This window comes from Ictalurus punctatus, chromosome 12 (genome assembly GCF_001660625.3).
Source record: "Ictalurus punctatus breed USDA103 chromosome 12, Coco_2.0, whole genome shotgun sequence".
In the NCBI taxonomy this organism is placed as follows: domain Eukaryota; kingdom Metazoa; phylum Chordata; class Actinopteri; order Siluriformes; family Ictaluridae; genus Ictalurus; species Ictalurus punctatus.
In genome coordinates this window covers 16,835,201-16,862,764 of record NC_030427.2, presented here as the reverse complement: position 1 = coordinate 16,862,764, position 27,564 = coordinate 16,835,201, and the positions used below count along the sequence as shown (strand labels likewise).

General features: G+C 40.3%; 1 protein-coding gene across 2 annotated transcripts; it reads right to left on the bottom strand.

Moving 5' to 3' along the window:
- Nucleotides 1-1,943: 1,943 nt before the first annotated feature.
- palm3 (paralemmin 3) lies at nucleotides 1,944-26,632 on the bottom strand. 2 transcript variants are annotated; one of them, XM_017480988.3, is made up of 7 exons: nucleotides 26,249-26,632; nucleotides 16,586-16,637; nucleotides 16,304-16,384; nucleotides 8,883-9,001; nucleotides 7,998-8,091; nucleotides 4,971-5,001; nucleotides 1,944-4,322 (listed from the first exon to the last, which is right to left on the bottom strand). In XM_017480988.3, exons 2-7 carry the CDS (start codon nucleotides 16,628-16,630, stop codon nucleotides 3,073-3,075), a joined length of 1,620 nt encoding a protein of 539 aa, XP_017336477.2. In that variant the 5' UTR covers nucleotides 16,631-16,637; nucleotides 26,249-26,632; the 3' UTR covers nucleotides 1,944-3,072. The 2 variants fall into 2 exon arrangements, with proteins under 2 accessions (XP_017336477.2, XP_047015056.2); XM_047159100.2 differs by lacking the exon at nucleotides 26,249-26,632 and adding an exon at nucleotides 24,767-24,846.
- Between the last annotated feature and the right edge of the window lie 932 nt (nucleotides 26,633-27,564).

Sequence of the window (27,564 nt, the reverse complement as noted above, 5' to 3'; positions counted from 1 at the left end):
TGATGCTGCTGAATCAGGAAGCGTTTTTTGTTTTTTTGTTTTTTAAAAGGTAAAAGTAATACTTGAGTTTTTTTTTTTATTTTACAGTGTGCACAATTCCAGATACCGAGTGAAGATACTGGACCATTATTATCCTGAAATGAAGTATTGGATTATAGTGAAGTCAGATTTGAGATTTTCCAATCTAATCCAGACTTTCAGTTAATAATAATTAACGGTTTAAATGACCATTTAGACAAAAATGGAGATGAAAAAGAAGTCATGTGTTTTGACCTGTATGTACAGCAGGAGAGCTTGTAAATCGACAACATGGTGAAATAAAGGCATGAATACGTTATATACACGACACGGACATGTCTACACAGAGCTAACCTGAGTACATTAGCATGACCCTGTATTATTAGTGAGCAACAAAGCAGCAGGTGATTTATTTTCTACGCATATGTGCGACACAGAGGAACAATTTTTGGCAATATGCAACATTTAAACATATAAATTCTCAGTTGTACACAAATTAGCCGTGATACTGCAAAGAAGAGACGATTGAATGCTAGAATGCTGTGCACAATTTCCCCCCCAAAAAATGTGGATGAAGAGTAAACCTGTATTATGGAAACTGTTTTTAAATCAAGTTTGGAAAAGTTGTCAGAAGCTCGGTGATGGTGACGTTGAAGTCGAGCGACTGTTGTTTATTTTATAGCATACTGTTAGTTTTTATTTCTGCCGAATGTATTTAGGTTTCAAACTTCATACAAGTTGTGTTCATTTGTGAAAATTATCTTGATGGACAAAACATGTTAGTATTGTAATCTTTTATTGGTCAGAGAGGGGTTTTTTTTTGTTGTTGTTGTTTGTTTTTTTTGCAAATCAAAAGTCTATGGGAAAATCCTATTGGGTTTTTGTCGAGGGAACTAGTGTGATGCTAACTTCCGGGTTCCAGTACAAATGACGTCATCCCTGCGACACTCTACTAAACCAGATTCAGACATTCTGCATTTCCAAAGTCGCCTAGAAACAGTGTTCCCTTCAGTTAGCATGCTAACAAATAATCAAAGCAACAGAACTGAAGAAATCAGTTACAGAACACTTTGTCACAGAACAAAGAGTTAGTCTGTCACGGTTTCCCCTTTAAGCAGTGCGCTGGAGAGCATGTGGGCGCGCGTGCACGAGCAAGGTGTGCGAGCGCCCGCTCTTCGTATGTTGACAACCGTGACATTGTTTACTATGGACACATGCTTTTTTATGTTTCTGTTATGTCTCCTCCCTGTTCTGTCATTGGCTATTGTTCAAGCGTGTGTCTAGATTGGTGTCAGCTGTCAGCACATTAAATGCTGATTATGTTTGTATATATACCGCGCGCCTCCCAGCACATGGAACGGAGTATTAGTTTAGATAAGATACAATACAATTCGATTAGTTTAGATTCCATACGATAGTTAATCACCGTCAGTCTTAGTTATTGTCCATGTTATATTTCCTTGTTAGATTTATGCATTTAGTCCACGCTGGTTTTCCGCTCCCAGTTCCTAGTCATAGTTTATGTTCCTTGTTTTGTATCTCGACCCTGTTTTCCGTGACCACGACCATGATTCCTGGTTTGCCCCATTTATGTCTGTTTGCCGATCGCCTGACCTTTGCATGCTTTTGGATTACGTATTTGGATTTACCTGCCTGTGTTTCTCATTAATAAAACTGTCTACTGCACGTGCATCCGTCCTGATCTCCTTACATCACGAGAGGTGACATAGTCTTCCATTTAGACGCTTTAAAACTTTTTATTAACTAAAGCAGCTGCCTGTTACACACACACACACACACACACACACACACACACACACACACCAGGCAGAGTTAATTATACAGTGATTAAAACTAACTCCATTAACTTGTAAATAGGAATATAATTTCTTACACTTCCATCTTAATGAAGGACAACACAATAATGAAAGGATTATGTGTATATTTATTAAACTGTCAGAAAATATCAGCGAATACTAAAGACACTGTAACATTATAAAGTATAACATTACAAACACTGCACATATACCACAGGCATGAAGGAGATACTGTTCAGAACGGTAGAATACTCTGTGCGCTGATTGGCTGAGAGCAGCGTGGTAATAACAGATGACAGAATGTACACGGGATAATAAAGATCAGTTGAGGGAAATGTCAAGTTTGATATTTGAGTAAATGAAAACAGATCCTAGTATTTATAATGGGTGGGATTATTTATAAATACACACACGTACAGTACATATGGCTTAATAACAGCATAACTGCTTCAGATTTCCTTCGCTGAGCTCCTCACAGCTACAGTCTGAAATGAATGGTTTAGTCTTGAGATGGCCAGCAGGTGGCGCACTGAAGCTGCAGAACTGCAGCCAGGTGCACCAGGAGAAGGTAAGTTCAATTGTAGGTTAGTTTGAGTGTAAAAGGGAACAATAGCATTTATAGTTATAATTTGAAACTTAGACCTACAACCTAGCAGTGTAACATCTGCCATAAACACAACTACTCTGTAATTCTGTTCAAAGTTCACAAGAGTAAAAAAAACGTTTACAGACTACACACTTTTTGTAACAGCAAATAAAAACAGATCATAAGACGGACTACAAATCAGCTATTTTTATATCAGATGTTTCAGACTCCTCAGCTCGTGCTCAAACTGCAATGTACATCATAAAATACTTAAAACTTAAAAAAATTAAGTTATTCTTTATTGTCATTTGAAATACAGATTAAGTTTGCAACCGCTCCGTTATCTTTTATCGTTAAAATGGTTTGTCTTTAAAACTTCGTCCCACACAGAACAAGCGTATAAAACACGCGTACGAGAGATGGATTGCTTTATTGTACTGCACCGTCGATTTGGAGTCTGTTAAAATGATTAAATTGAAGGACAGACGTCGCATGATGTAAATGAAGTAAATGTGTTTCATTCTTGGATGCTGATTGGCTGGTGATGGTGAAATGCCTCACTCTGTGTGACAGTGTGACGTTTAAATCTTAGCGATCAAATGTTCAGCCGGTGCAACTGGCTGCAGGACTGTGGAAGTCACATGATGACGATCACATGACTGCGCAACACTGGCAGGTTTTCGTCTTTGCCCCTTCGGCCTGGCTCGGATTCGCTGTGTCTGTCAGTGGTTCCACTTTTGCAGCCAATAGCGGCTCCTCCTCCACCATGGCTCCGCCCAGTGGTATTTCCTGGAACTGTGCTGCAGCGTTTGTGGCGGATGAAGCGGGATCTGGGGATTTCTGAGCACAGTTAGGATTAATGGCTGAAGTAGGCATTGTGATGGAGACTGATGGTGTTTGTACAGCGCCCCCTGGTGTTTCGGAGAGGGACTGTGGGTGTGTTTCAACTGCGGCACTTTCCTGTTCAATAACAGCTGCTGGATCTGCATCTGGTATTAAATCTTGGTTTAATGCTGATTTCGTGGCTGAGTCTTTGCTTGGTTTTGTGTCAGCAACAGTGTCGGTGTCTGTATTTGTTTCATCAGCGTGTGTGATTATTTTTACTTTGGTGTCTTCCTCTGATGAATCGTTATCTGTGTCTAATTTTCCTTCTTCTTGCTCTGTAACTTCACCAGCCTCAGTGGACATTTCTTGATGATTCTCAACATCTGCATCATTCTCTTCCTCTTGTTTACCCACTCGTTCTTTCTCTCGTTCATCCACTCGTTCTTCCTCTCGTTCTTCCTCTCGTTCTTCCTCTCGTTCTTTCTCTCGTTCATCCACTCGTTCTTCCTCTCGTTCTTCCTCTCGTTCTTTCTCTCGTTCATCCACTCGTTCTTCCTCTCGTTCTTCCTCTCGTTCTTTCTCTTGTTCTTCCTCTCGTTCTTCCTCTCGTTCTTTCTCTTGTTCTTCCTCTCGTTCTTTCTCTTGTTCTTCCTCTTCCTCTCGTACTTCCTCTTGACGTTCCACTTTTTCTTCTTCTCGTTCTTCCTCCTCTCCGTTTTCCTCTCGTCCCCTTCCTCTTTCTTCCTCTTCTTCTATTCTTGCTTCCTCTCGTTCTTCCACTTCCTCAGCTTGCGTGTCCTGGGACTCTTCGGTCACGTCCTCTCCCTCCTCCGTGATGACCACTCTCTCTGCCCGAATGACCGTATTGACATCATCATCATCATCATCATCACACAAACCCTGCCCAGGCTCCGCCTCTGTGTAACCCAGGAATAGAAGAGTCTCTGCCCCCTTGCTGATGTCATTAACATGTTGAAGAGGGGCATTTTGGGATTTCTTGTCTTGTACAGTGCCGTTGGTGAGAGACGTGTCAGGCGAAGGGTCCGTGCTTTTCTCCTGTCCGTTCGTTGAACATCCTGTATAGTAGAGATAAAGAGATCAGACCGAGATCAGCATCCTGTCCTAAACGTCTCTCTGCTCCATATGCAGGAAATATAGGGAAATTAATTTATGAAAGTAAATATGTACACTATAATATTCTGTACAATATGACTTAGAAACTATTGCACTATGTAGTGAGCAGGGTTTGGTTTAGGACATGCAGCAGGACTAAAGGAGGTGCAGAAGGAAAGAGTTCAGGGCTGAGAAGTGAGTGTACTGCAGATGTAGTGAGTTTGGATAACGAGCCAGTAACAAGTCTTACCAAATGAAGCAGTGGTAAAGGAGAAGCTGGATAGAGAGAATAAACAAGAAAAAAGAGAGAAAAGAGAGCAGAGTTTTGAATTATTTTATCTGTTTTTCATTGAGGGTGGATGCTTGCTTAAGTCTAAGAACCATCAGTTATAAAGTAATATTTGAAAAAGAGAAAAAGTTCTATGTATAGTTTAAATAAATAAATAAATAAACCTAGAAATCCAGCTTTTGTTTATTTTGGATCTGTGTAAGAGTGTGTGAGAATTGTGATGAGTTGTGACCCATGTGTACAAACACAAAGAGAGAGAGAGAGAGCGAGAGAGAGAGAGAGAGAGTGAGAGTAAGTGTCCAGGTAAACAGTTCAATTTCACCTGATGGAGGTGGAGTCACTGCACTTGCTCTCTGTGGGGGAAAGAGAGAGATAAACTGTAAGAGAAAGTGTAACATGGAACAGATTCTGGTGTGAATATGTTCTAACGACTCATACACTTTCCTGTTGATAGGGAACACAACAATACGATCTGCCTGTGTTCCAATATTATTCCCAACATGCCCTTGTTCACTTTCCTTATCACCTGCATCACATAAGTCTGCACTTAAAAAGTAACACAACCTCAGCGGTGAGAACAGAGAATTGTTGTGTGTGTTTTTTTGCCTGCAGAACATACTAGTGAATTAAACAAGGCTGGTAGCAGTTGTCTCACTCAGCCAGCAGGGGGCGACCCTTTCCCCAAAAGACACCTGAGGACATGTTTAAGAAGGTTATAAAAGTGTTTTCTTAGGGATTTGTACGGCCAACTTGCCACGTAAACAGATTTAAAAACATGTGTAATCGTTGATCTGGTGAAGATTTCTATAAGGAGATGTTTATGTAATGTTTATGGAAGGAGTCTCCAGTGTCAGCTCTTTGTAACAATCAGAGATAAAGCTGTACCTTTTAAGTTTTCCGACATCTTCAGGATAGAGGACGTTACGCTTCTTTGTGGTTTCTCGGTAACATGACAAGCTGCGTGTTTTTTTTGTCTTATTAACGTCAAGACAGAGAATAAAGAGAGGCTGGTGAGGGAACGACTGTTTATAGCTGCTATAACAAGTGTTGTATATGTATACATATATACATATATATGTACAGTGCCCTTCACTAATATTGGCACCCTTGGTAAATATGAGCAAAGAAGGCTGTGAAAAATTGTCTTTATTATTTTAACCTTTTGTTTAAAAAAATCCCAAAAATACTCTGCTCTCACGGACAGCAAACAATTGCAAACACAACACAGGTTTATCCAAAAAAAATCTTTGTTAAATATGTGTGCAATACTTATTGGCACCCTTTTAGTCAATACTTTGTGCTACATCCCTTTGCCAAGATAACAGCTCTGAGTCTTCTTCTTTAATGTCTTATAAGGTTGGAGAATACAGGGCAAGGGATCTGAGACTATTTCTCCATACAGAATCTCTCCAGATCCTTCAAATTTCAAGGTCCACACTGGTGGACTCTCCTCTTCAGTTCACCCCCACAGTTTTTCTATGGGTTTCAAGTCAGGGGACTGGGATGGCCATGGCAGGACCTTGATTTTGTGCTCCGTAAACCACTGTTGTGTTGATTTTGATGTATGTTTTGGATCATTGTCTTGCTGGAAGATCCAACCACGGCCCATTTTAAGCTTTCTGGAAGAGACAGCCAAGTTGTATTTAATATCTGTTGATATTTGATAGACTCCATGATGCCATGTATCCTAACAAAAGGTCTTCTGACAGAAAAACAGCTCCAAAACATTAAAGAGCCACCACCATATTTACCCATGGGCATAAGATACTTTTCCATATGGCTACCTCTCTGTGTGTGCCAAAACCACCTCTGGTGTTTACTGCCAAAAAGCTCTATTTAGTTTCATCTGACCATAGAACCCGATCCCATTTGAAGTTCCAGTAGTGTCTGGCAAACTGAAGATGCTTGAGTTTGTTTTGGGATGAAAGTAGAGGCTTTTTTCTTGAAACCCTTCCAAAAAACTTGTGGTGATGTAGTTTTGGAGATTTTTTTGACACCAAGATGCAACTAATTTCTGACACTAATTTAACGACACTCAAACCATCCTCTTCACAGTGCATCGAGACAATATAGATACACGTCCTCTTCCAGGTTGATTCATAACATTTCCTGTTGACTGGAACTTCTTAATTATTGCCGTGATGGTGGAAATGGGCATTTTCAATTCTTGTACTATTTTCTTATAGCCACTTCCCTTTTTGTGAAGCTCAACAACCTTTTGCCGCATATCACTGCTTAACTCCTTGGTGTAACCCATTGTTATGAATGACTAAGGGAATTTGGCCTATGTGTTACCTCATATTTATGCCCCTGTGAAACAGCAAGTCATGGTTGAACAATTTCCTGTTCCTGGCACCCAGGTGTATTAAAAAAAAATAAATATCAATGGGAATATACTTCAAATATATTTTTCTCATATGAATGAGAATAATTATATAATAATAATTATAACAATTATATAATAATATAATAATAATAATTCTCAATAATTGTTGCACATCTATATTTAACAAAGATTTTTTTTTTGATAAACCTGTGTTTTGTTTGCAATTATTTGATATATATGAGAGCAGGGTATTTTTGTGATTTATTAATTTATTTATTTTAAACAAAAGGTCAAAAGGTTAAACAAGAGAAATTTTCACAGCCTTCTTTGCTCATATTTACCAAGGGTACCAGTATTAGTGGAGGGCACTGTATAGGTGACAATAGGAATTAACTTGTTTCACTGATATTAAATACAACTATAATTAGATAAAAAGTATGATGTATTGTTCAATAATAAATAAATTGGAATTGTTTGTAAATTGCCGTGGTGTAAGAGGAATACCACACTCGGAGACGTGATGAAAATAATCAGCTTCAGGGTGATATAGTAACTCCACTTCATCACACCTCTGCACTGATTATCTGTAACAGCACAACACCATGTGTTTACACTAGCTTATAAATATAATTGTCCTACTACAGCATTTTAGAGCAGTTATTAGTGGTGTGATGGAGCTCCGTAAAAATGTTAAACATTCTTTAGTAACGTGCTGCGAAATTCAAGCTTCTGATTTTAATCTAAATACTTGAAGACTGGTGATTAATGAAAACTAGCCATTCCTTATTATTATTATTATTATTATTATTATTATTACTTATCTGTTACAGTTCCACAGTGCTGACAGCAGGGGGAGCAGAATTACCCACAATGCACTGCACCGGGAGCTCAGTGCCAGAGGAGATACAGTGACATTGTGTGTGTGCAGAGAGGTGTGTGTTTCATGATCCAGTGCACAGGGTGCGTGTGTGTGTGTGTGTGTGTGTGTGTGAGTGTGTGTGTGAGTGTGTGACTGGCTCTCACCTCGCCATTGCCATGGTGATCTGTGTGTGACTGGGCTGAAGTTGAGCCATCTTCCTTATGCTTGTGTGTTTTTTCTACAATCTCGGTCTGCAATCTGACACACACACACACACACACACACACACACACACACACACACACACACACACACACACACTTACTTACACACTCATACACACATGCACGGACACAAATTTCACACATAACCCACATTTAAATGTACAGAATCCCTTCAGAAAGAGAGAAGTGTGAGGTTTGGGTTTAGAGTTTAAGTCTAGAGTCTAAAGTTTAGTGTGCAGTGTTTAGAGTCAGACCTGTAGCTTCCTGATACAGACTTGGGAGAGTTTCATCACTAAATGTGGCTAAGACCTGCTTTCTATAACAGCAATAGGCCTGTTGATTGACACTGCAAACAACCAATCTATCACAAAATCCCTCTCTTTTGCATCTGTTCTAGTCTTGTCTCCACTCCTGTCCCGTCATTGGTTGTTGCCCTATTGTGTGCACCTGTACTGTGCTTAGTGCATAGGACTGTTTTCTTGTTTGCTGGTATTCTTTGCTTGCAGGTTCCTTGACTCTTGATCATAGATTGTCCTTGTTTGTTGCTGCTATGCATTACACAATCACAGACTCCTTTTGAAAAACTAGTCAACATGCATGCAGTGTTTTCTTATTTACTTGCCACTACAAGTTTTAAACAACATTTAACATGTTGTTGTGACCAAACAAGTGTACAAAAGAAAATACTGTGGTCATGCGGGCAGAGCTTCTGAGGCTCTGAGCATAGGGATGGGAGTAAAGGTTTAGGGTGTATGGTTTGGCTTTAGGACTTAGAGTACCGGTTTAGATGACAGAACGTAAGAGTGAGACTGGTATAGAACTTACTTGTCGATGTGTGCTTCAATCCGCTGAGCTTGTGGACCCCAGAGGGGAGATCGAGGTCCTGCACTGTCTGGAGAAAGTGGAGGTCCCTCCATCAACCACTGATCCCTCAGAGACTTCCTCTAAAACATAAAGAGAGAGAGACAGGGAGATTTTTTTTTAGTTTACAAACACTTTATGAAAAACAGCTATTACAAAAAATAAAACACACTACATCATTTTAACTACCTTTAATTCACATACAAAAAAACCTCATCATTAAGTACAGAACAAATACAGAGATCACACTATTTAATCTTAAAAACATTGGTTGCATTCATCAGTTTGTAATAATTGACACCAACAAAAATTCTTGATTTGAACATATTCTTAAAAACGGATTCATGTGCTGTTCATTTCTCTGTTCTAGTTTACTTCTTCTGGAAATGTAAATACGGAAAAAGAGTTTGTCTTGACCAACAATAAAGTTAATTAATTGACACTTATATTTCTGTATTTTACTATACTTAAAACCCAGTATAAAACAATGCTTTGTAAAAAAAAAAAAAAAAAATCCCTAATGAAGAAAATAAAAAGTCTAAGAGATCAAAGAGTGGAGAAAGTCTGTCACCATTCATAAAACAATGTAATATTGTGTCTCTCTCTGAACAGAAAGGACAATTATCATTTGTAGTGGGATTCATTTTCTTCAGAAAAGCATTAACAGCTATGGCACCATGCAAAATTCTCCACTGAAGATTACCTGCCCTTTTAGACAATGGTGGTTTGTATAGTACTCTCCACTCTGGTTTAATTTCCTCTACCACTCCCAATTTGTCCCTTCACACTGTGTCAGCTCTCTTAACATACGTTTATTAATTATCTTCACAATGCATCTGTATAGCACCTTTCCTTTAACTGTCCAAAAATCAACATTTTCATTTTTAATCAAACACAACAGTGGACTAATATAAGTGGATTTTTCAAGATCAGGTATAATTCTGATGTCTGGGAAAAAGTCATTAGCATCAGGGGAAATATCACCCATACTGTATCTCCCGACTACAACTTTTTCTTTGGGGTTTAAAATCCCCATCCAGTTTGTCTAGAAATTTTCTAAGAAATCTCACTGATCTTATCCCCAGTTTCTATGTTTTTTTCAGACCAGGTCCTGCTTTGTCAACAATATCTTTCAATTGTAGTAATTTCTTTGACAGAAGCAAGTCTTTTAGCCCTGGAATGTCATCTCCTGACACATCAAAGTGACCTCCAACAAACACAGGTTCCTCAAGCACCCAAAAAAAGAGATGTAGCCAACTCTGTCCACTGATGCTTAAAAAGTCTCCACACTTTTGAACATAATCATTATTACTTAAAATAAATTCCAAGGTATTTTAATTCACCTTTCTTCCAGGTAAGTTTGGAGGTCCTCTATTCCAATCACCCATTAAAAGGGCCTCACTTTTTTCCCCAGTTGACTTTTACGGGAAAAAATATATTTTATTAAACCGTTGACAATAATCTCCAATTTTTTAACATCATCAGAACAAGATATAAAAACAATTACATCATCAGCATAAGCAGAAAGGTGCAAAGAATCATAAGTGTGGCATAGTAAACCCACTTAACTCAGTTCTTAATTTATGAAGTAGAGGATCAATGGCCAGGGAGTATAACAATTCCTAACATAGCACATCCCCGCCTAACTCCCCTCTGTACTAGTACAAAAGGAGCACTCAAACCACCATTGACTTTGAGCACACTCTCAATGTTAAATGGCCTCAGTAATGCTTATAAAGCTCTGACTAAAACCAAGAGCTTCTAAAACATTTCTCAAGTATGCGTGTTCTACACGGTCAAAGGCTTTTTCTTGGTCTAGCAAAATCAGACCACAATTAACACCTGATAGCCTTGCAACCTCTAGAACATCTCTGGCCAATGATACATTGTTGAAGATTGACCTATTGGGTATACAATAATTCTGAACACAATGTATTATTTGACTCTAAACTTTGCTCAACCTTCTAGCTAGTGCCTTTGATAATATTTTTACAATCTGCACACAAAAGAGATATTGGTCTCCAGTTACTTATGTTTTGGAGATCCCCCTTCTTAGGTAACAGAGTGATGAAGGCTCTGCTACAGCTTAGCGGTAGCTATCCTTGGTTTAAACAATCATTAAGATTGTTCACCAATCACTGGCCATAAATTTTTATACAAATCAACAGGAATCCCATCAATGCCAGGAGTCTTCCCATTTTCCACACTCATCATAGGTGTGTATAATTCATTTTGTGACGGGACTGTTCCAGCATAGTACTGGACTCCTCATCAATCTTTGGAAGATCATAAAAAGTAGTCTTCATTTTCTCATTGAAACAATTCACGTTTATATAAATCAGAATGGTAATCAACAGAATGTTTGCATATTTCACTAGGCTCAGTAAGATGTTTTCATGTGTCAGAGCGTAATGAGTGAATAACGTGACTATGAACATTTTTTTTATTTTCTAAATTGAAAAAAAATGTAGATGGTGCATCCATTTGTGTGATGAAAACGTGAAGGAATTAGCACCCCTTGTGCTTTCACACCTAATAAGTCTGCAAGCAATTCTTTTTTGGATTTACTGCATTCAAAACAATCACTATCACCTGTAGAAGCTGTTGTACCCAAAAGTTCTACTACTTCATTTTCTAACTCCTTCATTGACTTGGCCACAATTGTACTCTTGACACAATTGTTTAATATGGACCTTGCCACAATCCCCCCATTGTTGTAAGGAAGTATAAAACTGTTTTTGTTCTTTGAAATTGTCCCAGAACAAACCTTTTATCATTTAAAAGTGACGTATTAATATGCCATTAAGCACTCTTTAACTTCATAGAATTAACAAAAATATTACAAATAACTGAACAATGATGAGAAATATCGACTGGAATTAATTTACAGTCTCTAGCAAGATTTGCTTGAAAATTAAACACATAAAACCTATCAAGTCTTGCCATAGAAATAAGATTATCTCTACTATGTGCCGTAGTATATTGTCTGTTCTTATGATGCACATTCCTCCAAACATCACATAAATCAAATGTTCTTATTAATTGTGTGAGCTTTTTTGTGAGGCAATATGTGGCTCTAAGTGATTCCTATCTAATTGATCAGTTTCTGTACAGTTAAAATCTCCACTTAGGAACAATAGTTCTTCTGAGGTTAAGTCTTTCATAACAGCACTAATTGTATTTTTTTTTTAATAACTATTAGTTCAGCCCCCCTTGTAATCATCTTGCTCGGACAGATTTTTTTTTTTTTCCTTTTAGTGGGGACTTTGAAGATTGGCTCTGTTTCCATCTCCAATTCAACAGCACCCTCGCTATCCTGTTTATCAGTATTGGGCATACTATGTGTAGTTAAATCCCTCAATTTAACATTAAAGGACAGGTTAAGCTCATCAGCATTGTTTTTCAAAATCTTATAGACTTGTCTCTGAAAAGATGCTACATGTTTCAGCAAGAGTGATTTACAGCCGAGAGCAATTTTCCTAATGGGAGAGACTATCTTACCAAAGGTAACCAACACTTTAGCAATACATGCATCAGAAACAAAAGGAGGGGCATTCAACAAAATAACTTTTCTGGATTTCATCATTGAAATAAAAATCGCACTCAGACTCACCACTCGCTCCACTCACTCACTCAGGAAACACTCGCACATGCGCACAGAGAGAGACACAGAGAGAGAAAGACGAAGAGATGGAGAGACAGAGAAAGAGAGAAAGACAGAGATGGAGAGACAGAGGAAGACAGAGATGGAGAGACAGGAGAGAGAGAAACACAGACACAGAGAGAGAGACAGAGAAACAGAGATGGAGAGACAGACAGAGAGAGAGACAGAGAGAGATACAGAGACAGATGGGGAGAGAGAGACAGGGAGAGAGAGACAGAGTGAGAGAGAGAGAGAGACGGAGGGGGAGAGAGAGACAGAGATGGAGCACGAGAGAGAGAGAGAGAGACACACACAGATGGAGCGAGAGAGACAGAGAGAGATACAGAGACAGAGATGGGAAGAGAGAGACAGCGAGAGAGAGACAGAGAGAGACACAGATGGAGTGATTGAAACAGAGAGAGAGACACAGATGGAGAGAGAGACAGAGAGAGAGATGGAGTGAGAGAGAGAGGGAGAAAGAGAGAGACAGAGATGGAGCGAGAGAGACAGAGATGGAGCGAGAGAGACAGAGAGAGATACAGAGACAGAGATGGGAAGAGAGAGACAGCGAGAGATAGACAGAGAGAGACACAGATGGAGTGATTGAAACAGAGAGAGAGACACAGATGGAGAGAGAGACAGAGAGAGAGATGGAGTGAGAGAGAGAGGGAGAAAGAGAGAGACAGAGATGGAGCGAGAGAGACAGAGAGAGAGAGATGGAGCGAGAGAGAGAGATAGAGACAGAGATGGAGCGAGAGAGACAGAGAGAGAGAGATGGAGCGAGAGAGAGAGATAGAGACAGAGATGGAGCGAGAGAGACAGAGAGAGAGAGATGGAGCGAGAGAGAGAGATAGAGACAGAGATGGAGCGAGAGAGACAGAGAGAGAGAGATGGAGTGAGAGAGAGAGATAGAGACAGAGATGGAGCGAGAGAGACAGAGAGAGAGATGGAGCGAGAGAGAGAGATAGAGACAGAGATGGAGCGAGAGAGACAGAGAGAGAGATGGAGCGAGAGAGAGCGACAGAGAGAGAGATGGAGCGAGAGAGACAGAGAGAGAGATGGAGCGAGAGAGAGAGGGAGAAAGAGAGAGACAGAGATGGAGCGAGAGAGACAGAGAGAGAGAGATGGAGCGAGAGAGAGAGATAGAGACAGAGATGGATCGAGAGAGAGAGAGATGGAGCGAGAGAGAGAGAGAGCGACAGCAAGATGAAGAGAGAGACCGAGACAGAGCGCGAGAGAGAGATTTGAGATTTCAATACCTCTTTATTTAATCAAAACAGAGTTATCTACAACCCAATAACCCTGTATTTCCAAAACTCAGAAGTAAATAAAGTAAATGCAAAGACATGATTTAACTCAACACAGTCCCAAAACGAAAATCATTCTCCACAACAGAACATAAAACATTATGGAAACACCATATGCTTGTAAACTCCTCTACATTATTTGTAGTGTTCTAGAAGTCAAAATCAATTTTCCATCTGGCTTTCATCATTCTGACAAAAACAGTGTTTACATCACAGTCTAAGGACTCTTCTATTTTCTTTCTTCTACTGAGGTCATTTTTGCCTGACCTAATCCAAAATGAAATAACTGACACTTCACTCTCCATTTCTGACTATATCTATAACCAAGAATAAACAAATGCATAGAAAACCTTTCTCCAAACATCATAATCATTCGCTGTAACAACTGAAAAAAATGAACAGTCTGTCACAATCCAAAAAGCAGTGATAAACTGTTTCCATCTGTAAACAAAAAGAAAACAATGATCACTTCCTTTGGGATTAATAACAGAGATAAAAGCATTGACAGCCACAATACCGTGTAAGATTCTCCACTGTAAATTTCCATCCCTTTTTGTCAATGGTGGTTTGTATAGCGCTCTCCACGCTGGTCTGACCTCACTGTCAAGCCCTACATCAACTCTCCAAGGAGTGTCAGCTCTACCACTTAGTTTACCTTTGTTTAAAACTTTATCAAACAATCTATACATAACTTTTCCTGCCATGACATCCAGCCTATCTGCGAGAGTCTCTCTGGGCTCTAAGGGTTGAACATTACAGAGAGACGGGGAGAGACAGAGATGGAGAGTGACGGAGAGAGACAGATGGAGAGAGTGAGACTGAGATGGAGAGAGAGAGACAGATGAAGAGAGACAGAGATGGGGAGAGACAGAGAGAGATGGAGAGAGACAGAGATGGAGAGAAACAGAAAGAGACAGATGGAGAGAGAGCCCGAGATGGAGAGAGAGAGACAGATGAAGAGAGGCAGAGATGGAGAGAGACAGAGATGGAGAGAAACAGAAAGAGACAGATGGAGAGAGAGCCCGAGATGGAGAGAGAGAGACAGATGGAGAGAGACAGAGATGGAGAGAAACAGAAAGAGACAGATGGAGAGAGAGACCGAGATGGAGAGAGAGAGACAGATGAAGAGAGGCAGAGATGGAGAGAGACAGAGATGAAGAGAGAGAGAAAGACAGAGAGAGAGCCCAATGTTATCAAATAAAACATGAAATGTGTAAACCAATCAAAACGCTGTTGCAACTGTTGACCGATCCCATCCCTGCTCTAACTGTAAAACAGATTCATGATCCGCCCATCTGTAAACCTCCGTCAACCAATTAGAACCCGGTTTCAGTTCTTGATCAGTCGGAATCCTCCTTCATATATAGACCAATCAGAATCCTCCTTTAGCTGTCGATCAATCAGAGCCCTGTGTTTAGTGCAGATTGCTTTAATGCATGCAGTGTTATGTTTTGCACCTCTGTAACACACACACACACACACACACACACACACACACACACACACACATAAAACAGCTGTAACACAGGAAAAGGAAAGTGTATGTATGTGTGTTATTTGATCACATAAAAGTATTCCCTTGTAGCCTGTGTACACAACTTGTCCAGCAACATTTAACAAAGAGAAACGCCACACACACACACACACACACACACACACACACACACACACACTTCATACACACTTACACACATTTCACAAACACTTATGCCTTGAAGCAGGTCGGGTTTATAGAGGAAGAGGGAACGCCTTTGTGGTGTGGGAACAATGGGAATGTACACACACACACACATTTTTCTCTCTCACATACACGCACACACACACGTGCGCACACACACACCCAACTACACATTTCAGGAAAGAAATATTATTCCCTAGACTTGGTTTTATATGCACTAGTTACAGGATGGGTGTGTGTGTGTGTGTGTGTGTGTGTGTGTGTGTGTGTGTGTGTGTGTGCGTGCGCGAGAGAGAGGGAGATATATATATATATATATATATATATATATATATATATATATATATATATATATATATATATATATATATATATATATAATATATAAATCCTCTCTTTTTTGTGTATGTATATATGTGTATAAGTAGGTGTGTATATATGTGTGTTTGTTTTTATTTATGTATATTTATACACATATGTATGGGTATTTTTCTCTCTACTCTTTTATTACAATTTTTTTTACTGATTTATTTCTGTAGTTATTTTCTCATTTGTCTGTACCCACGCTTTAGCAATGCAAATGTTAATATTTGTCATGCCAAGAAAGCAACCTTTTGACTTTGACTCGGGAGAGAAATGTGTGTGCGTGTGGTTCGTCACTGCAGCCTTTTTCCTTCAGCATGACCTGGCATGTCTGATCACACCTCACACCCATAACGCGAGAGTGTGTGTGTGTTAGTGTGTGTGTGTGTCTCACTTTCAGTTGCTGTAGTCGGATTTTCTCATCTTCCAGTTGGCGTTTTGCTCTATCCTGTTCCTCCTGCAATCGGCGCTTCTCCTGCACACACACACACACACAATTATAATATCCTGCCATGTTTTTTTGCATGCGTGTCTGTGTATGTGTGTGTGTGTGTGTGTGTGTGTGTGTGAGGTTAGTTAGCTTACTAAAACCTAGGCTATGTAGGTAACAAGTAGTTAGCTCGCTAGTAGTGATGTCATACGATCGAGCGTGTGATTGGCTGATTACTGTACACACCGCTATCGCCTGCAGTCTCTGCTGGTACTTCTCCACCTCGTCCATTCTCAACCTGTAAAAACAGCAACAAAAATAAAAAAAATCATACAGTGTTCAAATAAAACGCCGGAATTTACGTTCATCACTGTTCGTGAGGTCAGAGCTAAGACAACACTGTGCTAGGCAACTGGGAAATGCACGCACTTCGTGTGAGCTAGCTAATAAGCTCACGAGCTTAATGATTTAGCAAGCTAGCACGTAGCTGTTTTTGTGTTTTGTACACACACTGACACACAGTGAGAGTGGAAACCACACAGAAACATCTGGAACATTGATAATTTACCTCAGATGTGTTTAAAATGACACTGTTACTACACTTAACATCACTGCTAACACAAGTTACACAACAATGTGAAGGTTCCGGAACCTTCTAAGGAAATAAAGAGCTGCAGTGTGATGAGAACTCTGACCTGCACTGAATTTTTCGTCTTTATAAACCCACCTGATCCAAGCTAGCCGCAGGTTTATGTCGCTAGCCGGATAGTTATGTTTAATACCTCAAATTAGCTGTTAGCCAGTTATCTACATTTAGCTAATAAACTCTGACCTCAGGAAGGTGAAGACTGCCATGTGGATAACGGGACAGCACCAAGAATTACTTAAATAATAAATAAATAAATAAATAAAAAGAACAGCTGAATAAATGTAAGTATATTTACATTCCACATACATATATAAATAATAAATGAATGACTTAAACAAACGACTTAAAACAAACGAATAAATAATTAACCTATCACAAACATAAAATATACAGTATGTTTTATTTAAGTCTTAGTTTTTATTTCCTGCTTTTACTTTATTCTGTGATTTATTTTTTATTTTATTGTGTCCACTCCTGCACACTGATCCACATATGATTGAAACATGAAGGTAAACGTGTGTTTGTGACTCTGCTGTGAGCTGTATTCATGTCACAGTGATGTGGAAATGCAGTAAAAACACCACACGCTAATGCTAATGAATGCTAATTGAAGAAAAACAGACACGGGAAAGAAGGATAAACAGATGAGTGATATGAAAAGGTGAAACAACATCTTCCTCTCTCTGTCAGTCTCTGCATCTATCTCTCTCTCTGTCTCTCTTTCTCTCTGTCAGTCTCTAAATCTCTCTCTCTCTCTGTCTGTCTCTCTCTTTCTCTCTGTCAGTCTCTAAATCTCTCTCTCTCTCTGTCTGTCTCTCTCTTTCTCTCTGTCAGTCTCTAAATCTCTCTCTCTCTCTCTCTCTCTCTCGTCTCTCTCTGTCAGTCTCTGCATCTCTCTCTCTTTCTGTCTCTACTAGTCTCTCTCTCTGTCTCTACTAGTCCAGGCTCTTGTTATCTCAAAACTGGACTACTGCAACTCACTACTCTCGGGCCTCTCGGCCAGCTCCATCAAACCCCTTCAAATGATTCAGAATGCAGCAGCACACCTCATCTTCACGCCCCTCTTCATCTCCCTCCACTGGCTTCATGTAGCCCCCCGCATCAAATTCAAGGCCTTGATGATCACTTACAAGACCTTGTCTGGAACAGCACCCTCCTACCTCAACTCTCTCCTGAAGGTTTACGTTCCCTTACACAATCTGTCGCGACTGACGCTTAGTAGTACCTACTCAGCGTGGCTCAAGGTCCCTTTCAAGAACATTCAAACTAACTGTCCCTCAGTGGTGGAATGAACTTCCAACCTCAATCCGGACCGCAGAATCTCTCACCATCTTCAAAAAACAGCTAAAGACCCACCTCTTCCATGAACACCTAACCAACTCATACAAAAATATAAATAAATAAATACATAAATAAATAAATAATAGCACTTACACCTCTACTCTGCGTACTTTGCTTCTTCTTGAACTCTATTAATGGATCTTGTATGGTAGCACTACTTGTATTGTTCTCTGCTTGATATATCGCTTTGCTTGTATTTTCTCATTTGTAAGTCGCTTTGGATAAAAGCGTCTGCTAAATGAATACATGTAAATGTAAATGTCTCTCTCTCTCTGTCTCTGTCAGTCTCTAAATCTCTCTCTCTCTCTGTCTCTCTCTCTGTCAGTCTCTGCATCTCTCTCTCTCTCTCTCGCTGTCAGTCTCTACATATATCTCTCTCTCTCTCTCTCTCTCTCTATCAGCTCATGGTGCACTTGGAAGACGATTGCCATGCCATTTGAATGGTAAGAACACAAACGTGAATGACATCATGATAAAGTGTGTTTGCAGGTGGTGAAGTGTAACTGTTTAGATCGAATTTTTATTCATAAAACACTTTGAACTCTATCTATTTTAACTCTTTTTAAATTAGGACTGTATGTTTTCCAAAAGTAAGTGCCTGAGATTTGCAGTAATCTACACTGAAGCTCTTTTTCTTTAACAAAGAATTTATCCATTAATTGTTGAAGAAAAAAGGGAATTTTCCCATATTGTATATTAATTAGCTTCACATGGAAGGTTCACATGGAAGGTTCACAAAGAGCAATAATTAAACGGTGAAAACACACAGAAGCATCATAACCAAGGGTGTTCATACATATGCTATGAATATGCAAATTAGAAAAACTTCCATGTAAACCGGCACCGCCCACTTTCCCTTGGTATACCACTGTTGCATGGACTGTATTTGCATATTACAACCTGATTGGTTCTTATATTTTGTGACAAAAGAAAAACTGACGGTTATAGATTTAAATTACAAAAGCAAAATCATGAAGAACGTTTTGTAATGTTTCATGTGACGTTATGCTATTTAGTTAAATTAAATTAGTTAGTTAGAAAGTCACTATGTTTCTGTACATAGTTAATACAATGTGGAAGAATGAATAAATAAATAATAACAAATGATAAATGCACAAATTATTCCTGTCAGTATTGTTTTGCAGACTCATGTTCTCTTTCAGTTCTTTAAGTCAAAATGAATTATTAGTCATCAAGTATGCCAAAGAAAATCAAAAACTGAAAAATGCTGCTTGCATAAGTATTCACTCCCCGGGGTCTGGAGACTCCAGATGAAAAATACTGTCTTAATGAAGACATAATTGACTTATAACTGGCCTTCACCTGTGAAATATTAAAACAGCTCTCATTTTCTGAACAAAATCCACCTCATTTAAACCATCACTGAACAGACGGTCAGTCTGAAGGGGAAAAAAAGGAGTGAAAATGAAGACCAAGGAGCATTCTAAGGAAGCTTATGTCATAAAATGCATAAGTTAGGAATAGGATATAAAATGATATCTAAGAGGTTGAACAGTTGGATGAATGGTGAGGAAGTCGAAAGCTGCATCACACCATACAAGCATTACCTTTACAACCACTACCTAAACCAGCACTACTGCAAAACTCATCACAAAACCCAGACAGAGATGGTGAGGGAAGCCACGGTGAAGCCAACAGTCACTCTGGAGGAGTAACAGAGTACAGTGGCTGAGAGTGGAGTAAAGGTGGTACTGAAGACTGTATGGGAGGCATGGCTGGAAAGAAACCAGCTCAAAAAGACTCAAAAAGAGCCCTATGAAAGCATGAGATAGACCCAGTGAAGATGTGTTTTTTGGTGTTATGAGCCCAAGGTGAGCTATATCTCCCTGCAGTTCTCACCTGGTTTCCCACTGACACTAAGCAGGGTTGTGCCTGGCCACTACCTGGATGGGAGACCTCCTGGGGAAAACTAAGCTTGCTGCTGGAAGGGGTATTAGTTATGCCAGCAGGGGGCACTCACCCTGTGGTCTGTGTGGGGCCTAATGCCCCCAGTATAGTGACGGGGACACTATACTGTAAAAGCAGCACAGTCTTTCGGATGAAACTTCTCTATCATGGCCCCCTAATAATCCCTATTTCTGGATTGGCTCCTTTCCATTAATAGCGTTCTGGCACACTGTGGCTGTCGTAGTATAGTATACCCCCCATACTATGTAAAGTGCTTTGAGTGCCTAGAAAAGCGCTATATAAATGTACCTAACTAAGTGCTACGTGTGGTGCAAACCAAATGCAGGCCATATATCAATTAACATCATCCCTACAGTGATACATGGTGGTGGCAGCATCGTGTTCTGAGGTTGCTTTTCATCCTTAGAATCTGGGCTTCTTGTCAAAATTGAAGGGCGAATGGATTGAGCAAAATACAGTGGAATATTACAAGGGAACTTGCTTCAGACTGCTAAAATGAAAGCCTGAGAGAAACTCCACCTTTCAGCAGGGCAATGATCCCAAATACAAGGCCAAAGTAACACAGGAGCGTGTAAAAACAAAACGGCGAATGTTCTACAATGACCAAGTCAAAGTCCAAATCTGAATCGCATTGAGAATCTGTGGCACTGCTTCAGCACACTTACAGCTGGAACTGCAGCAAAAGCTGCTTCTAATAAGTACTAGGTACCAAGCACAACGTTTTTTCTTTTTAAAATCTGCAGACATCTAATGATTTTAGACTTTGAAAATGTACTTTTACAGCCGAATAGTGTGCAATAAAATACTGACTGGCACAATCTGTGTAAATGTCATTTATAATCCAGACGAATCTGAAGGGGTCAAAACTAACTAAAATAAATCAATAAATTATCTTTTTAAAAATCTTACAATTCTGTATGTATAATTTCTTTTTTTTATGTATGACTTTGTTTTTATTTTTGTGTTTCATTTATTCCATCTGTTTATAAACCTCCGACATAATCACTATGTGGACACACTGCCTTGTGCTGCTAGTGGTCACTCAGTGATGTAGTGTGTGTAGTGTACAGTATTTGACTAGCGAGAGAAAGTTCCTCCTGATGATCCAGAAATTTCCATACCTGCACACACACACACACACACACACACACACAGAGGAGAGGAGAGTTGAGATGAGGATGAGTGTGGAGTGATCAGTGTGTACGTGTTCAGACCGGTTACTATGATTAATCAGCGTTCTAATTATCTCCTGTACATGTCTACACATTCGGCCCATCCGCCAGGACACGTTTAACTCTGCACCATAGCTACAAGGCTAATGTAGCTAACAACATCAATAATCCTAAAGCCTCCGGTTTAGAATGTGTACTGACTGAAGAATGGATCACTATCTCCCATTTTACTGTTCAACGTGTGTGTATCAGTGAGAGAGAGAGAAAGACAGAGAGAGTGAGCGAGAGAGTGAGAGAGAAACAGAAAGAGTGTGACAGAGACAAAGTGAGAGAGAGTAAGACAGACAGAAAGAGTGAGACAGATAGAGAGTGAGAGACAGACAGAAAGAGTGAGAGACTGAGACAGATAGAGTGAGAGAGAGAAAGACATACAGAGAGAGTGAGTGAGAGACAGAAAAAGTGTGACAAAGACAGAGGGTGAGAGAGAGACAGAGAGTGAGATAGAGTAAGACAGAGACAGAGAGACAGGGAGAGAGAGTGAGAGACAGAGACAGAGAGAGTGAGAAAGTTAGACAAAGAAAGTGAGAGAGAGAGTGAGACAGAGAGAAACAGACAGACAGACAGACAGAGAAGGGAGCATTTCTATGTGTAAGGTGTGTTAGTTTCTGTGTGAGGCGCTATCTGTGTGTGTGTGTAAACTAATCTACTGCAGTATGATTAATTTAGAAGTTGCATCTGCTTACTGCTCGCTCTCTCTCTCTCTCTCTCTCTCTCTTTCTCTCGCTCTGTGTCTGTCTGTCTGTCTGTCTGTAGTGAAGAGGGACAGTGAGCAGACTGAAGGAGAGCAGATTCAAGTACACACACCTGTTTGGACAAGTCTGTGTGTGTAAGAATTACATGGTCAAAGAGATACGGTGTAAAAGCACACACATACATACATACACACATACATACACACATACATACACACACACACAGACATGACCTGCTCAGGTGATGTGCAGTTAACGAGCTAACATACCTGTCTGTTTGTCTGCACTCAAAGGAAATTCAAAACACAAACACTACAGTTCTAGAGAAGTGACTTCATTGGAATTCTTTCCGTTCTGAGAACTGAACACACACATACACACACACACACACACACACACACACACACAGACAGTGTCAGTAACAACTAATTATCACAATAGACTAATTAGCAGTTAAACAGAAAGTCTAGTTACTCTGTCTGTGTGTGTGTGTGTTTAGGATGGAGTGATGTTTTATCTCCTCATTTAGTCATATTATTAATTTAAATAATTTTGTGTGTCATTGCTAATAACACACAGTTAGCTAAAACCTGTGCAGCTGGAATCAGTCAGGTGTTGACCACGCCCTGTATTCGAGTCAGTGTTGCTATTAACACGCTCTGAAGCTAATCTGCATTTCTAATCTGAGATCATCATGATGTTGGGTTTAGCATAGCAAAAGAATGCATGCTAAAATAACTGCATGCTAATTTATAACGGAATGTGTTAAACTCAAACAGTGCAAATGTTTTATGTGGCATGTTTAATGCTAATGTTGTGCAAAGAAATGTTCACATTAATTTCTAATCTAACATCTCATACAAATAGCAAAGGTCCACAATAATAAATCCAGTGTTATATTCTAATTCTGAAAGTTTCGTGCTAGTTTATGCAAAAGATATTTTCATGCTAAGGTTTTATGCAAATCCTAATATAAAATGTCATAGATGCTAGTTTTTTCCTGTCATGAAATGTAAACACTGAAAAACGGGTTGAGAAGAAATGGTGAGACGCATCTTCTGATGTTTTCCTGCTATGTCATGAACACTACAGCGACACACACACACGCACACACACAAACAAACACACGTGAGACAGGAAGTGACAAATATGAGGATTATGCTGAATCAATAGAGCCGTCAAATGAAACACATTTGCGTGTTTAAACGAGACGTGGCGTCTGAGTGACAGCACACACGCTAGTCAGGATTAGCAGCTAAACCGGTATTCCATGGTCTGTTATACAGGAAGTGATGTTAATGCACTACTTCATGTATGTTTTTCTAATAATTTCTCGTGCTTTGTTAATAAACAGACTCTGTTCCATGGTAAATGCTAACGCCATGCTATGCTAGTGAAATGTGGTTGCATGGTAGCTCCATGCTACACAACCCACAATTTTAGTGTGTGAAAATGTAGATGTCGTGTGTGTGTGTGTGTGTGTGTGTGTGTGTATGTGTGTGTGAGTGTGTGTGAAAAGACATACAGGAATGTGTGTTTGTGTGTGTGTGTGTAGGCCTGTACACACTAGTCATGATGCAGAGGAATTTCCCCAAAGTACATTACACACACAGACGCACACACACACACACACAAACGCCCTCACCTGTCTCAGTCTTTATGTCGTACACTCTCTTTGTCACTCTCTCTGTCTAACTCCCTGTCTCACTCGCTCTCTGTCTGTCTCACTCTCCTCCTTTCTCACGGTCTCTCTGCCTCATTCTGTCTATGTCTCACTGTCTTCCTCAATCTCTCTCTCTCTCTCTCGCTCTCATCTCACTACATACCTACACTGTAACAATACTGGGTGTTGTTGAATATTGTGGTGTGTCACAAACCGATTAACACACACACACACACACACACACACACACACACACACAGAGTCAGGATATCAGCTATAATGGTGTGACAATACACAACAGCACACCACAATATGCAAAACACCACAATACAAAACACAATACATACCACAATACACAAAACACCACAATACACTGCACACAGCACAGCACAATACACAGCACAGCACAGTACAATACACACCATAGTACACACCACAGTACACAGCACAATACACAATACACCACAGTGCACAGCACAGTTTACAGGAGGAGAGATGCAGCCAAATCACCCAATAGAGAGGTGCAGGGATGATGTTTTTTGTACCATTTTGTACCGGAACCCGGAAGTTATCATCACATCCCTCGACAAAAACCAAGTAGGATTTTCCCATAAGCTTTTGGATTATCACAAAAAAAAGCTCCCTGATCAACAAACGTTTACAACACTAACATGTTTTGTCCATCAAGATAATTTTCACAAATAAACAACTTTTATGAAATTTGAAACCTAAATACAATCTCTAGAGATAAAAAGCTAACCGTACGCTATAAATGAACTACACCACGGTCGCTCGACTTCAACGTCACCGAGCTTCTGAGAACTTTTCCAAACTTGATTTAAAACATTTTCCATAATACGGATTTACTCTGTGGATGAATCTTCATCCATGTTTTTTTTTTTGGAATTGTGCACAGCATACCTGAACCAGTTTATCTGCAAAGTTTTTTCCTGTTCGGCATGATGCTGTTTAATGTCAAGACAATGTCTGTAGTCCCATTTAGCAACTTGTTAGTGTCATGATTTCCCCTCACACAAGCGCTGGTGCACGAAGCGAAGCTTTAACCGCAAGCTCTAAAATACTAACTCGTTTCCGTTTTTTTTGCCGTACAAAATGATGTCATCCCTGGGCCGCTCTATGGTGATTGGCTGTAAGTGTAGGAAGCGCTTGATTTGATTTGCAGCGGAGTTTCTATGAGCAGAGGACGAACTTTAAATGTCAATATCGCAGTCAATCGTGTTCGTTTAATCGAGGGCAGTCAAAATCGTATCGATATCGATATCGCAATCGATATTCGTTTAATTGTGCAGCCCTAGTACACACCACAGTACACAACACCATACATAACACAGTACACAACACACCACGGTACACAACACCATACATAACACAGTACACAACACACCACGGTACACAACACACTACAGTACACACCACACCACAGTACACAACACCATGCATAACACAGTACACAACACACCACAGTACACAGCACAGTGCACAACACACCACAGGACACACCATAGTACAGAACACAGTTCACACCACAGTACACAGCACACAACACAGTACACAACACATTACACAACACCATACATACCACAGTACACAACACAGTACACAACACACCACAGTACATACCACAGTACACATCACTGTGCACAACATAGTACACAAGACAGGACACAACACAGTACACACCACAGTACACAACACAACACAGCGCAGTACACAACACAGTACACAACACAGTACACAACACAACACAGTACACAACACAGTACACAACACAACACAGCACAGTACACAACACACCAAAGTACACAACACAGTACACAACACAGTACACAACACAGTACACAACACAACACAGTACACAACACAGTACACAACACAACACAGCACAGTACACAACACACCAAAGTACACAACACAGTACACAACACAGTACACAACACAACACAGCACAGTACACAACACAGCAAAGTACACAACACAGTACACAACACAGCACAGTACACAACACAGCAAAGTACACAACACAGTACACAACACAGCACAGTACACACCACAGTTCACAATACAGTACAGTACACAAAACAGTGTACAATACAGCACAGTACACAACACACCACAGTACACACCACAGTACACACCCAAACATGTTTCTACGTATTAACAAGAAATGATCATATTTTTGTGAGACATGACCTGCAGCTGTGCACCTCAGTGTGTTGTCTTCTTTTAAACACATACTAAACTCTCTCTCTCACGCTCACACACGCACGCACGCAAACACACAGTATGTAATAATCAGTCTATAAGCAGTATGCATGGTTATAAACAGGGCGTTATAAGCGCTGTAATGAATTCGTTATTATGATGGAGGAAGTTGCTGCTTACCTGCGCGCGCCTCACAGTAAAGTCCCGAGGATCAAAGATAAAAATTAAAAACCGACAGGGTGCTATTTCTCTCTCTCACACACACACACACTCACTCTCTCCCACACACACACAGTCCACTGCGCGAATAAAAAACTCCTCTCTCTGAAACAACTCAAACCGCGGCGCGACTTTGTCAAAATAAACAGCGCCACTTCCGTTCAATTTTCACTTCTGGTCAAGAATCACGCGATAAAATGATGATTAATAGGTTAATAGAACAACGAGCCGTTATCGGTTTCAAAATTCATCTGAAAAACCCATTCCGCGCCAGCTGAGGTGCATTCTGCAGCACGAGACGTAGTACATGAGACGCGCGCTCTGCGGTTATCCGGTTACCACACTCTCCTTCCTCATTCAGCTCCGCCCACTTCACCTTTTAGGCAAAAGAGAGCATGCACAAGAGCGTGACCTCAATTAAGACCTTAAGGTGTTGAGGTTAACCCTCACAGATCTGAACACACACGCGCACACGCACGCACACACACAAGACCATCAAAGATGGGTCTTAAAGGCATCAGGGTGTAAAGGCAGCAAAGTGTTTGAGGCAGCATGGTGTAAAGGCAGCAGGTTGTCAAAGACAACAGGGTGTAAAGGCAGCAAAGTGTTTGAGGCAGCAGGGTGTTAAAGGCAGCAGGGTGTTGGAGGCAGCTTGGTGTAATGGCAGCAAGTTGTTTGAGGCAGCAAGGTATAAGGCAGCAAGGTGTTTGAGGTAGCAGGGTGTAAAGGCAGCAAGGTGTTTGAGGCAGCAGGTTGTTAAAGGCAGCAAGGTGAGGCAGCAGGGTGTAAAGGCAGCAAGGTGTTTGAGGCAGCAGGTTGTTAAAGACAGGGTGTAAAGGCAGCAAGGTGTTTGAGGCAGCAGGTTGTTAAAGGCAGCAAGGTGTTTGAGGCAGCAGGGTGTAAAGGCAGCAAGGTGTTTGAGGCAGCAGGTTGTTAAAGACAACAGGGTGTAAAGGCAGCAAGGTGTTTTGAGGCAGCAGGGTGTTAAGGCAGCAAGGTGTTAAAGGCACCAGGGTGTTTGAGACAGCAGGGTGTAAAGGCAGCAGTGTGTTGGCAGCAGCAGGGTGTTGAAGGCAGCAGAGTGTTGGAGGCATCAGGGTGGATGTGGCAAGACACTAAACCCCAAGTTGCTCCCAATGTCATTGGTGTGCGTGACCGTGTGTGTGTGTGTGAATGGGTGAATAAGTATAGATGTATTCCACCAGGATAAAGCACAAATACACACTTAACACTGCTACATTTGAATTAACAACCAAATACTTATCACTGCAGATACA

What these genes read in the sequence shown, in the direction of transcription:
- palm3 (XM_017480988.3), bottom strand. Translation starts at nt 16,630, where the DNA reads ATGGACGAGGTGGAGAAGTACCAGCAGAGACTGCAGGCGATAGCG. An exon ending in TCCGACTACAGCAACTGAAA is followed by an intron (nt 9,002 to 16,303) that starts GTGAGACACACA and finishes TTTATGTTTTAG; the next exon opens with AGGAAGTCTCTGAGGGATCA. An exon ending in ATTGAAGCACACATCGACAA is followed by an intron (nt 8,092 to 8,882) that starts GTAAGTTCTATA and finishes TGTGTGTGTCAG; the next exon opens with ATTGCAGACCGAGATTGTAG.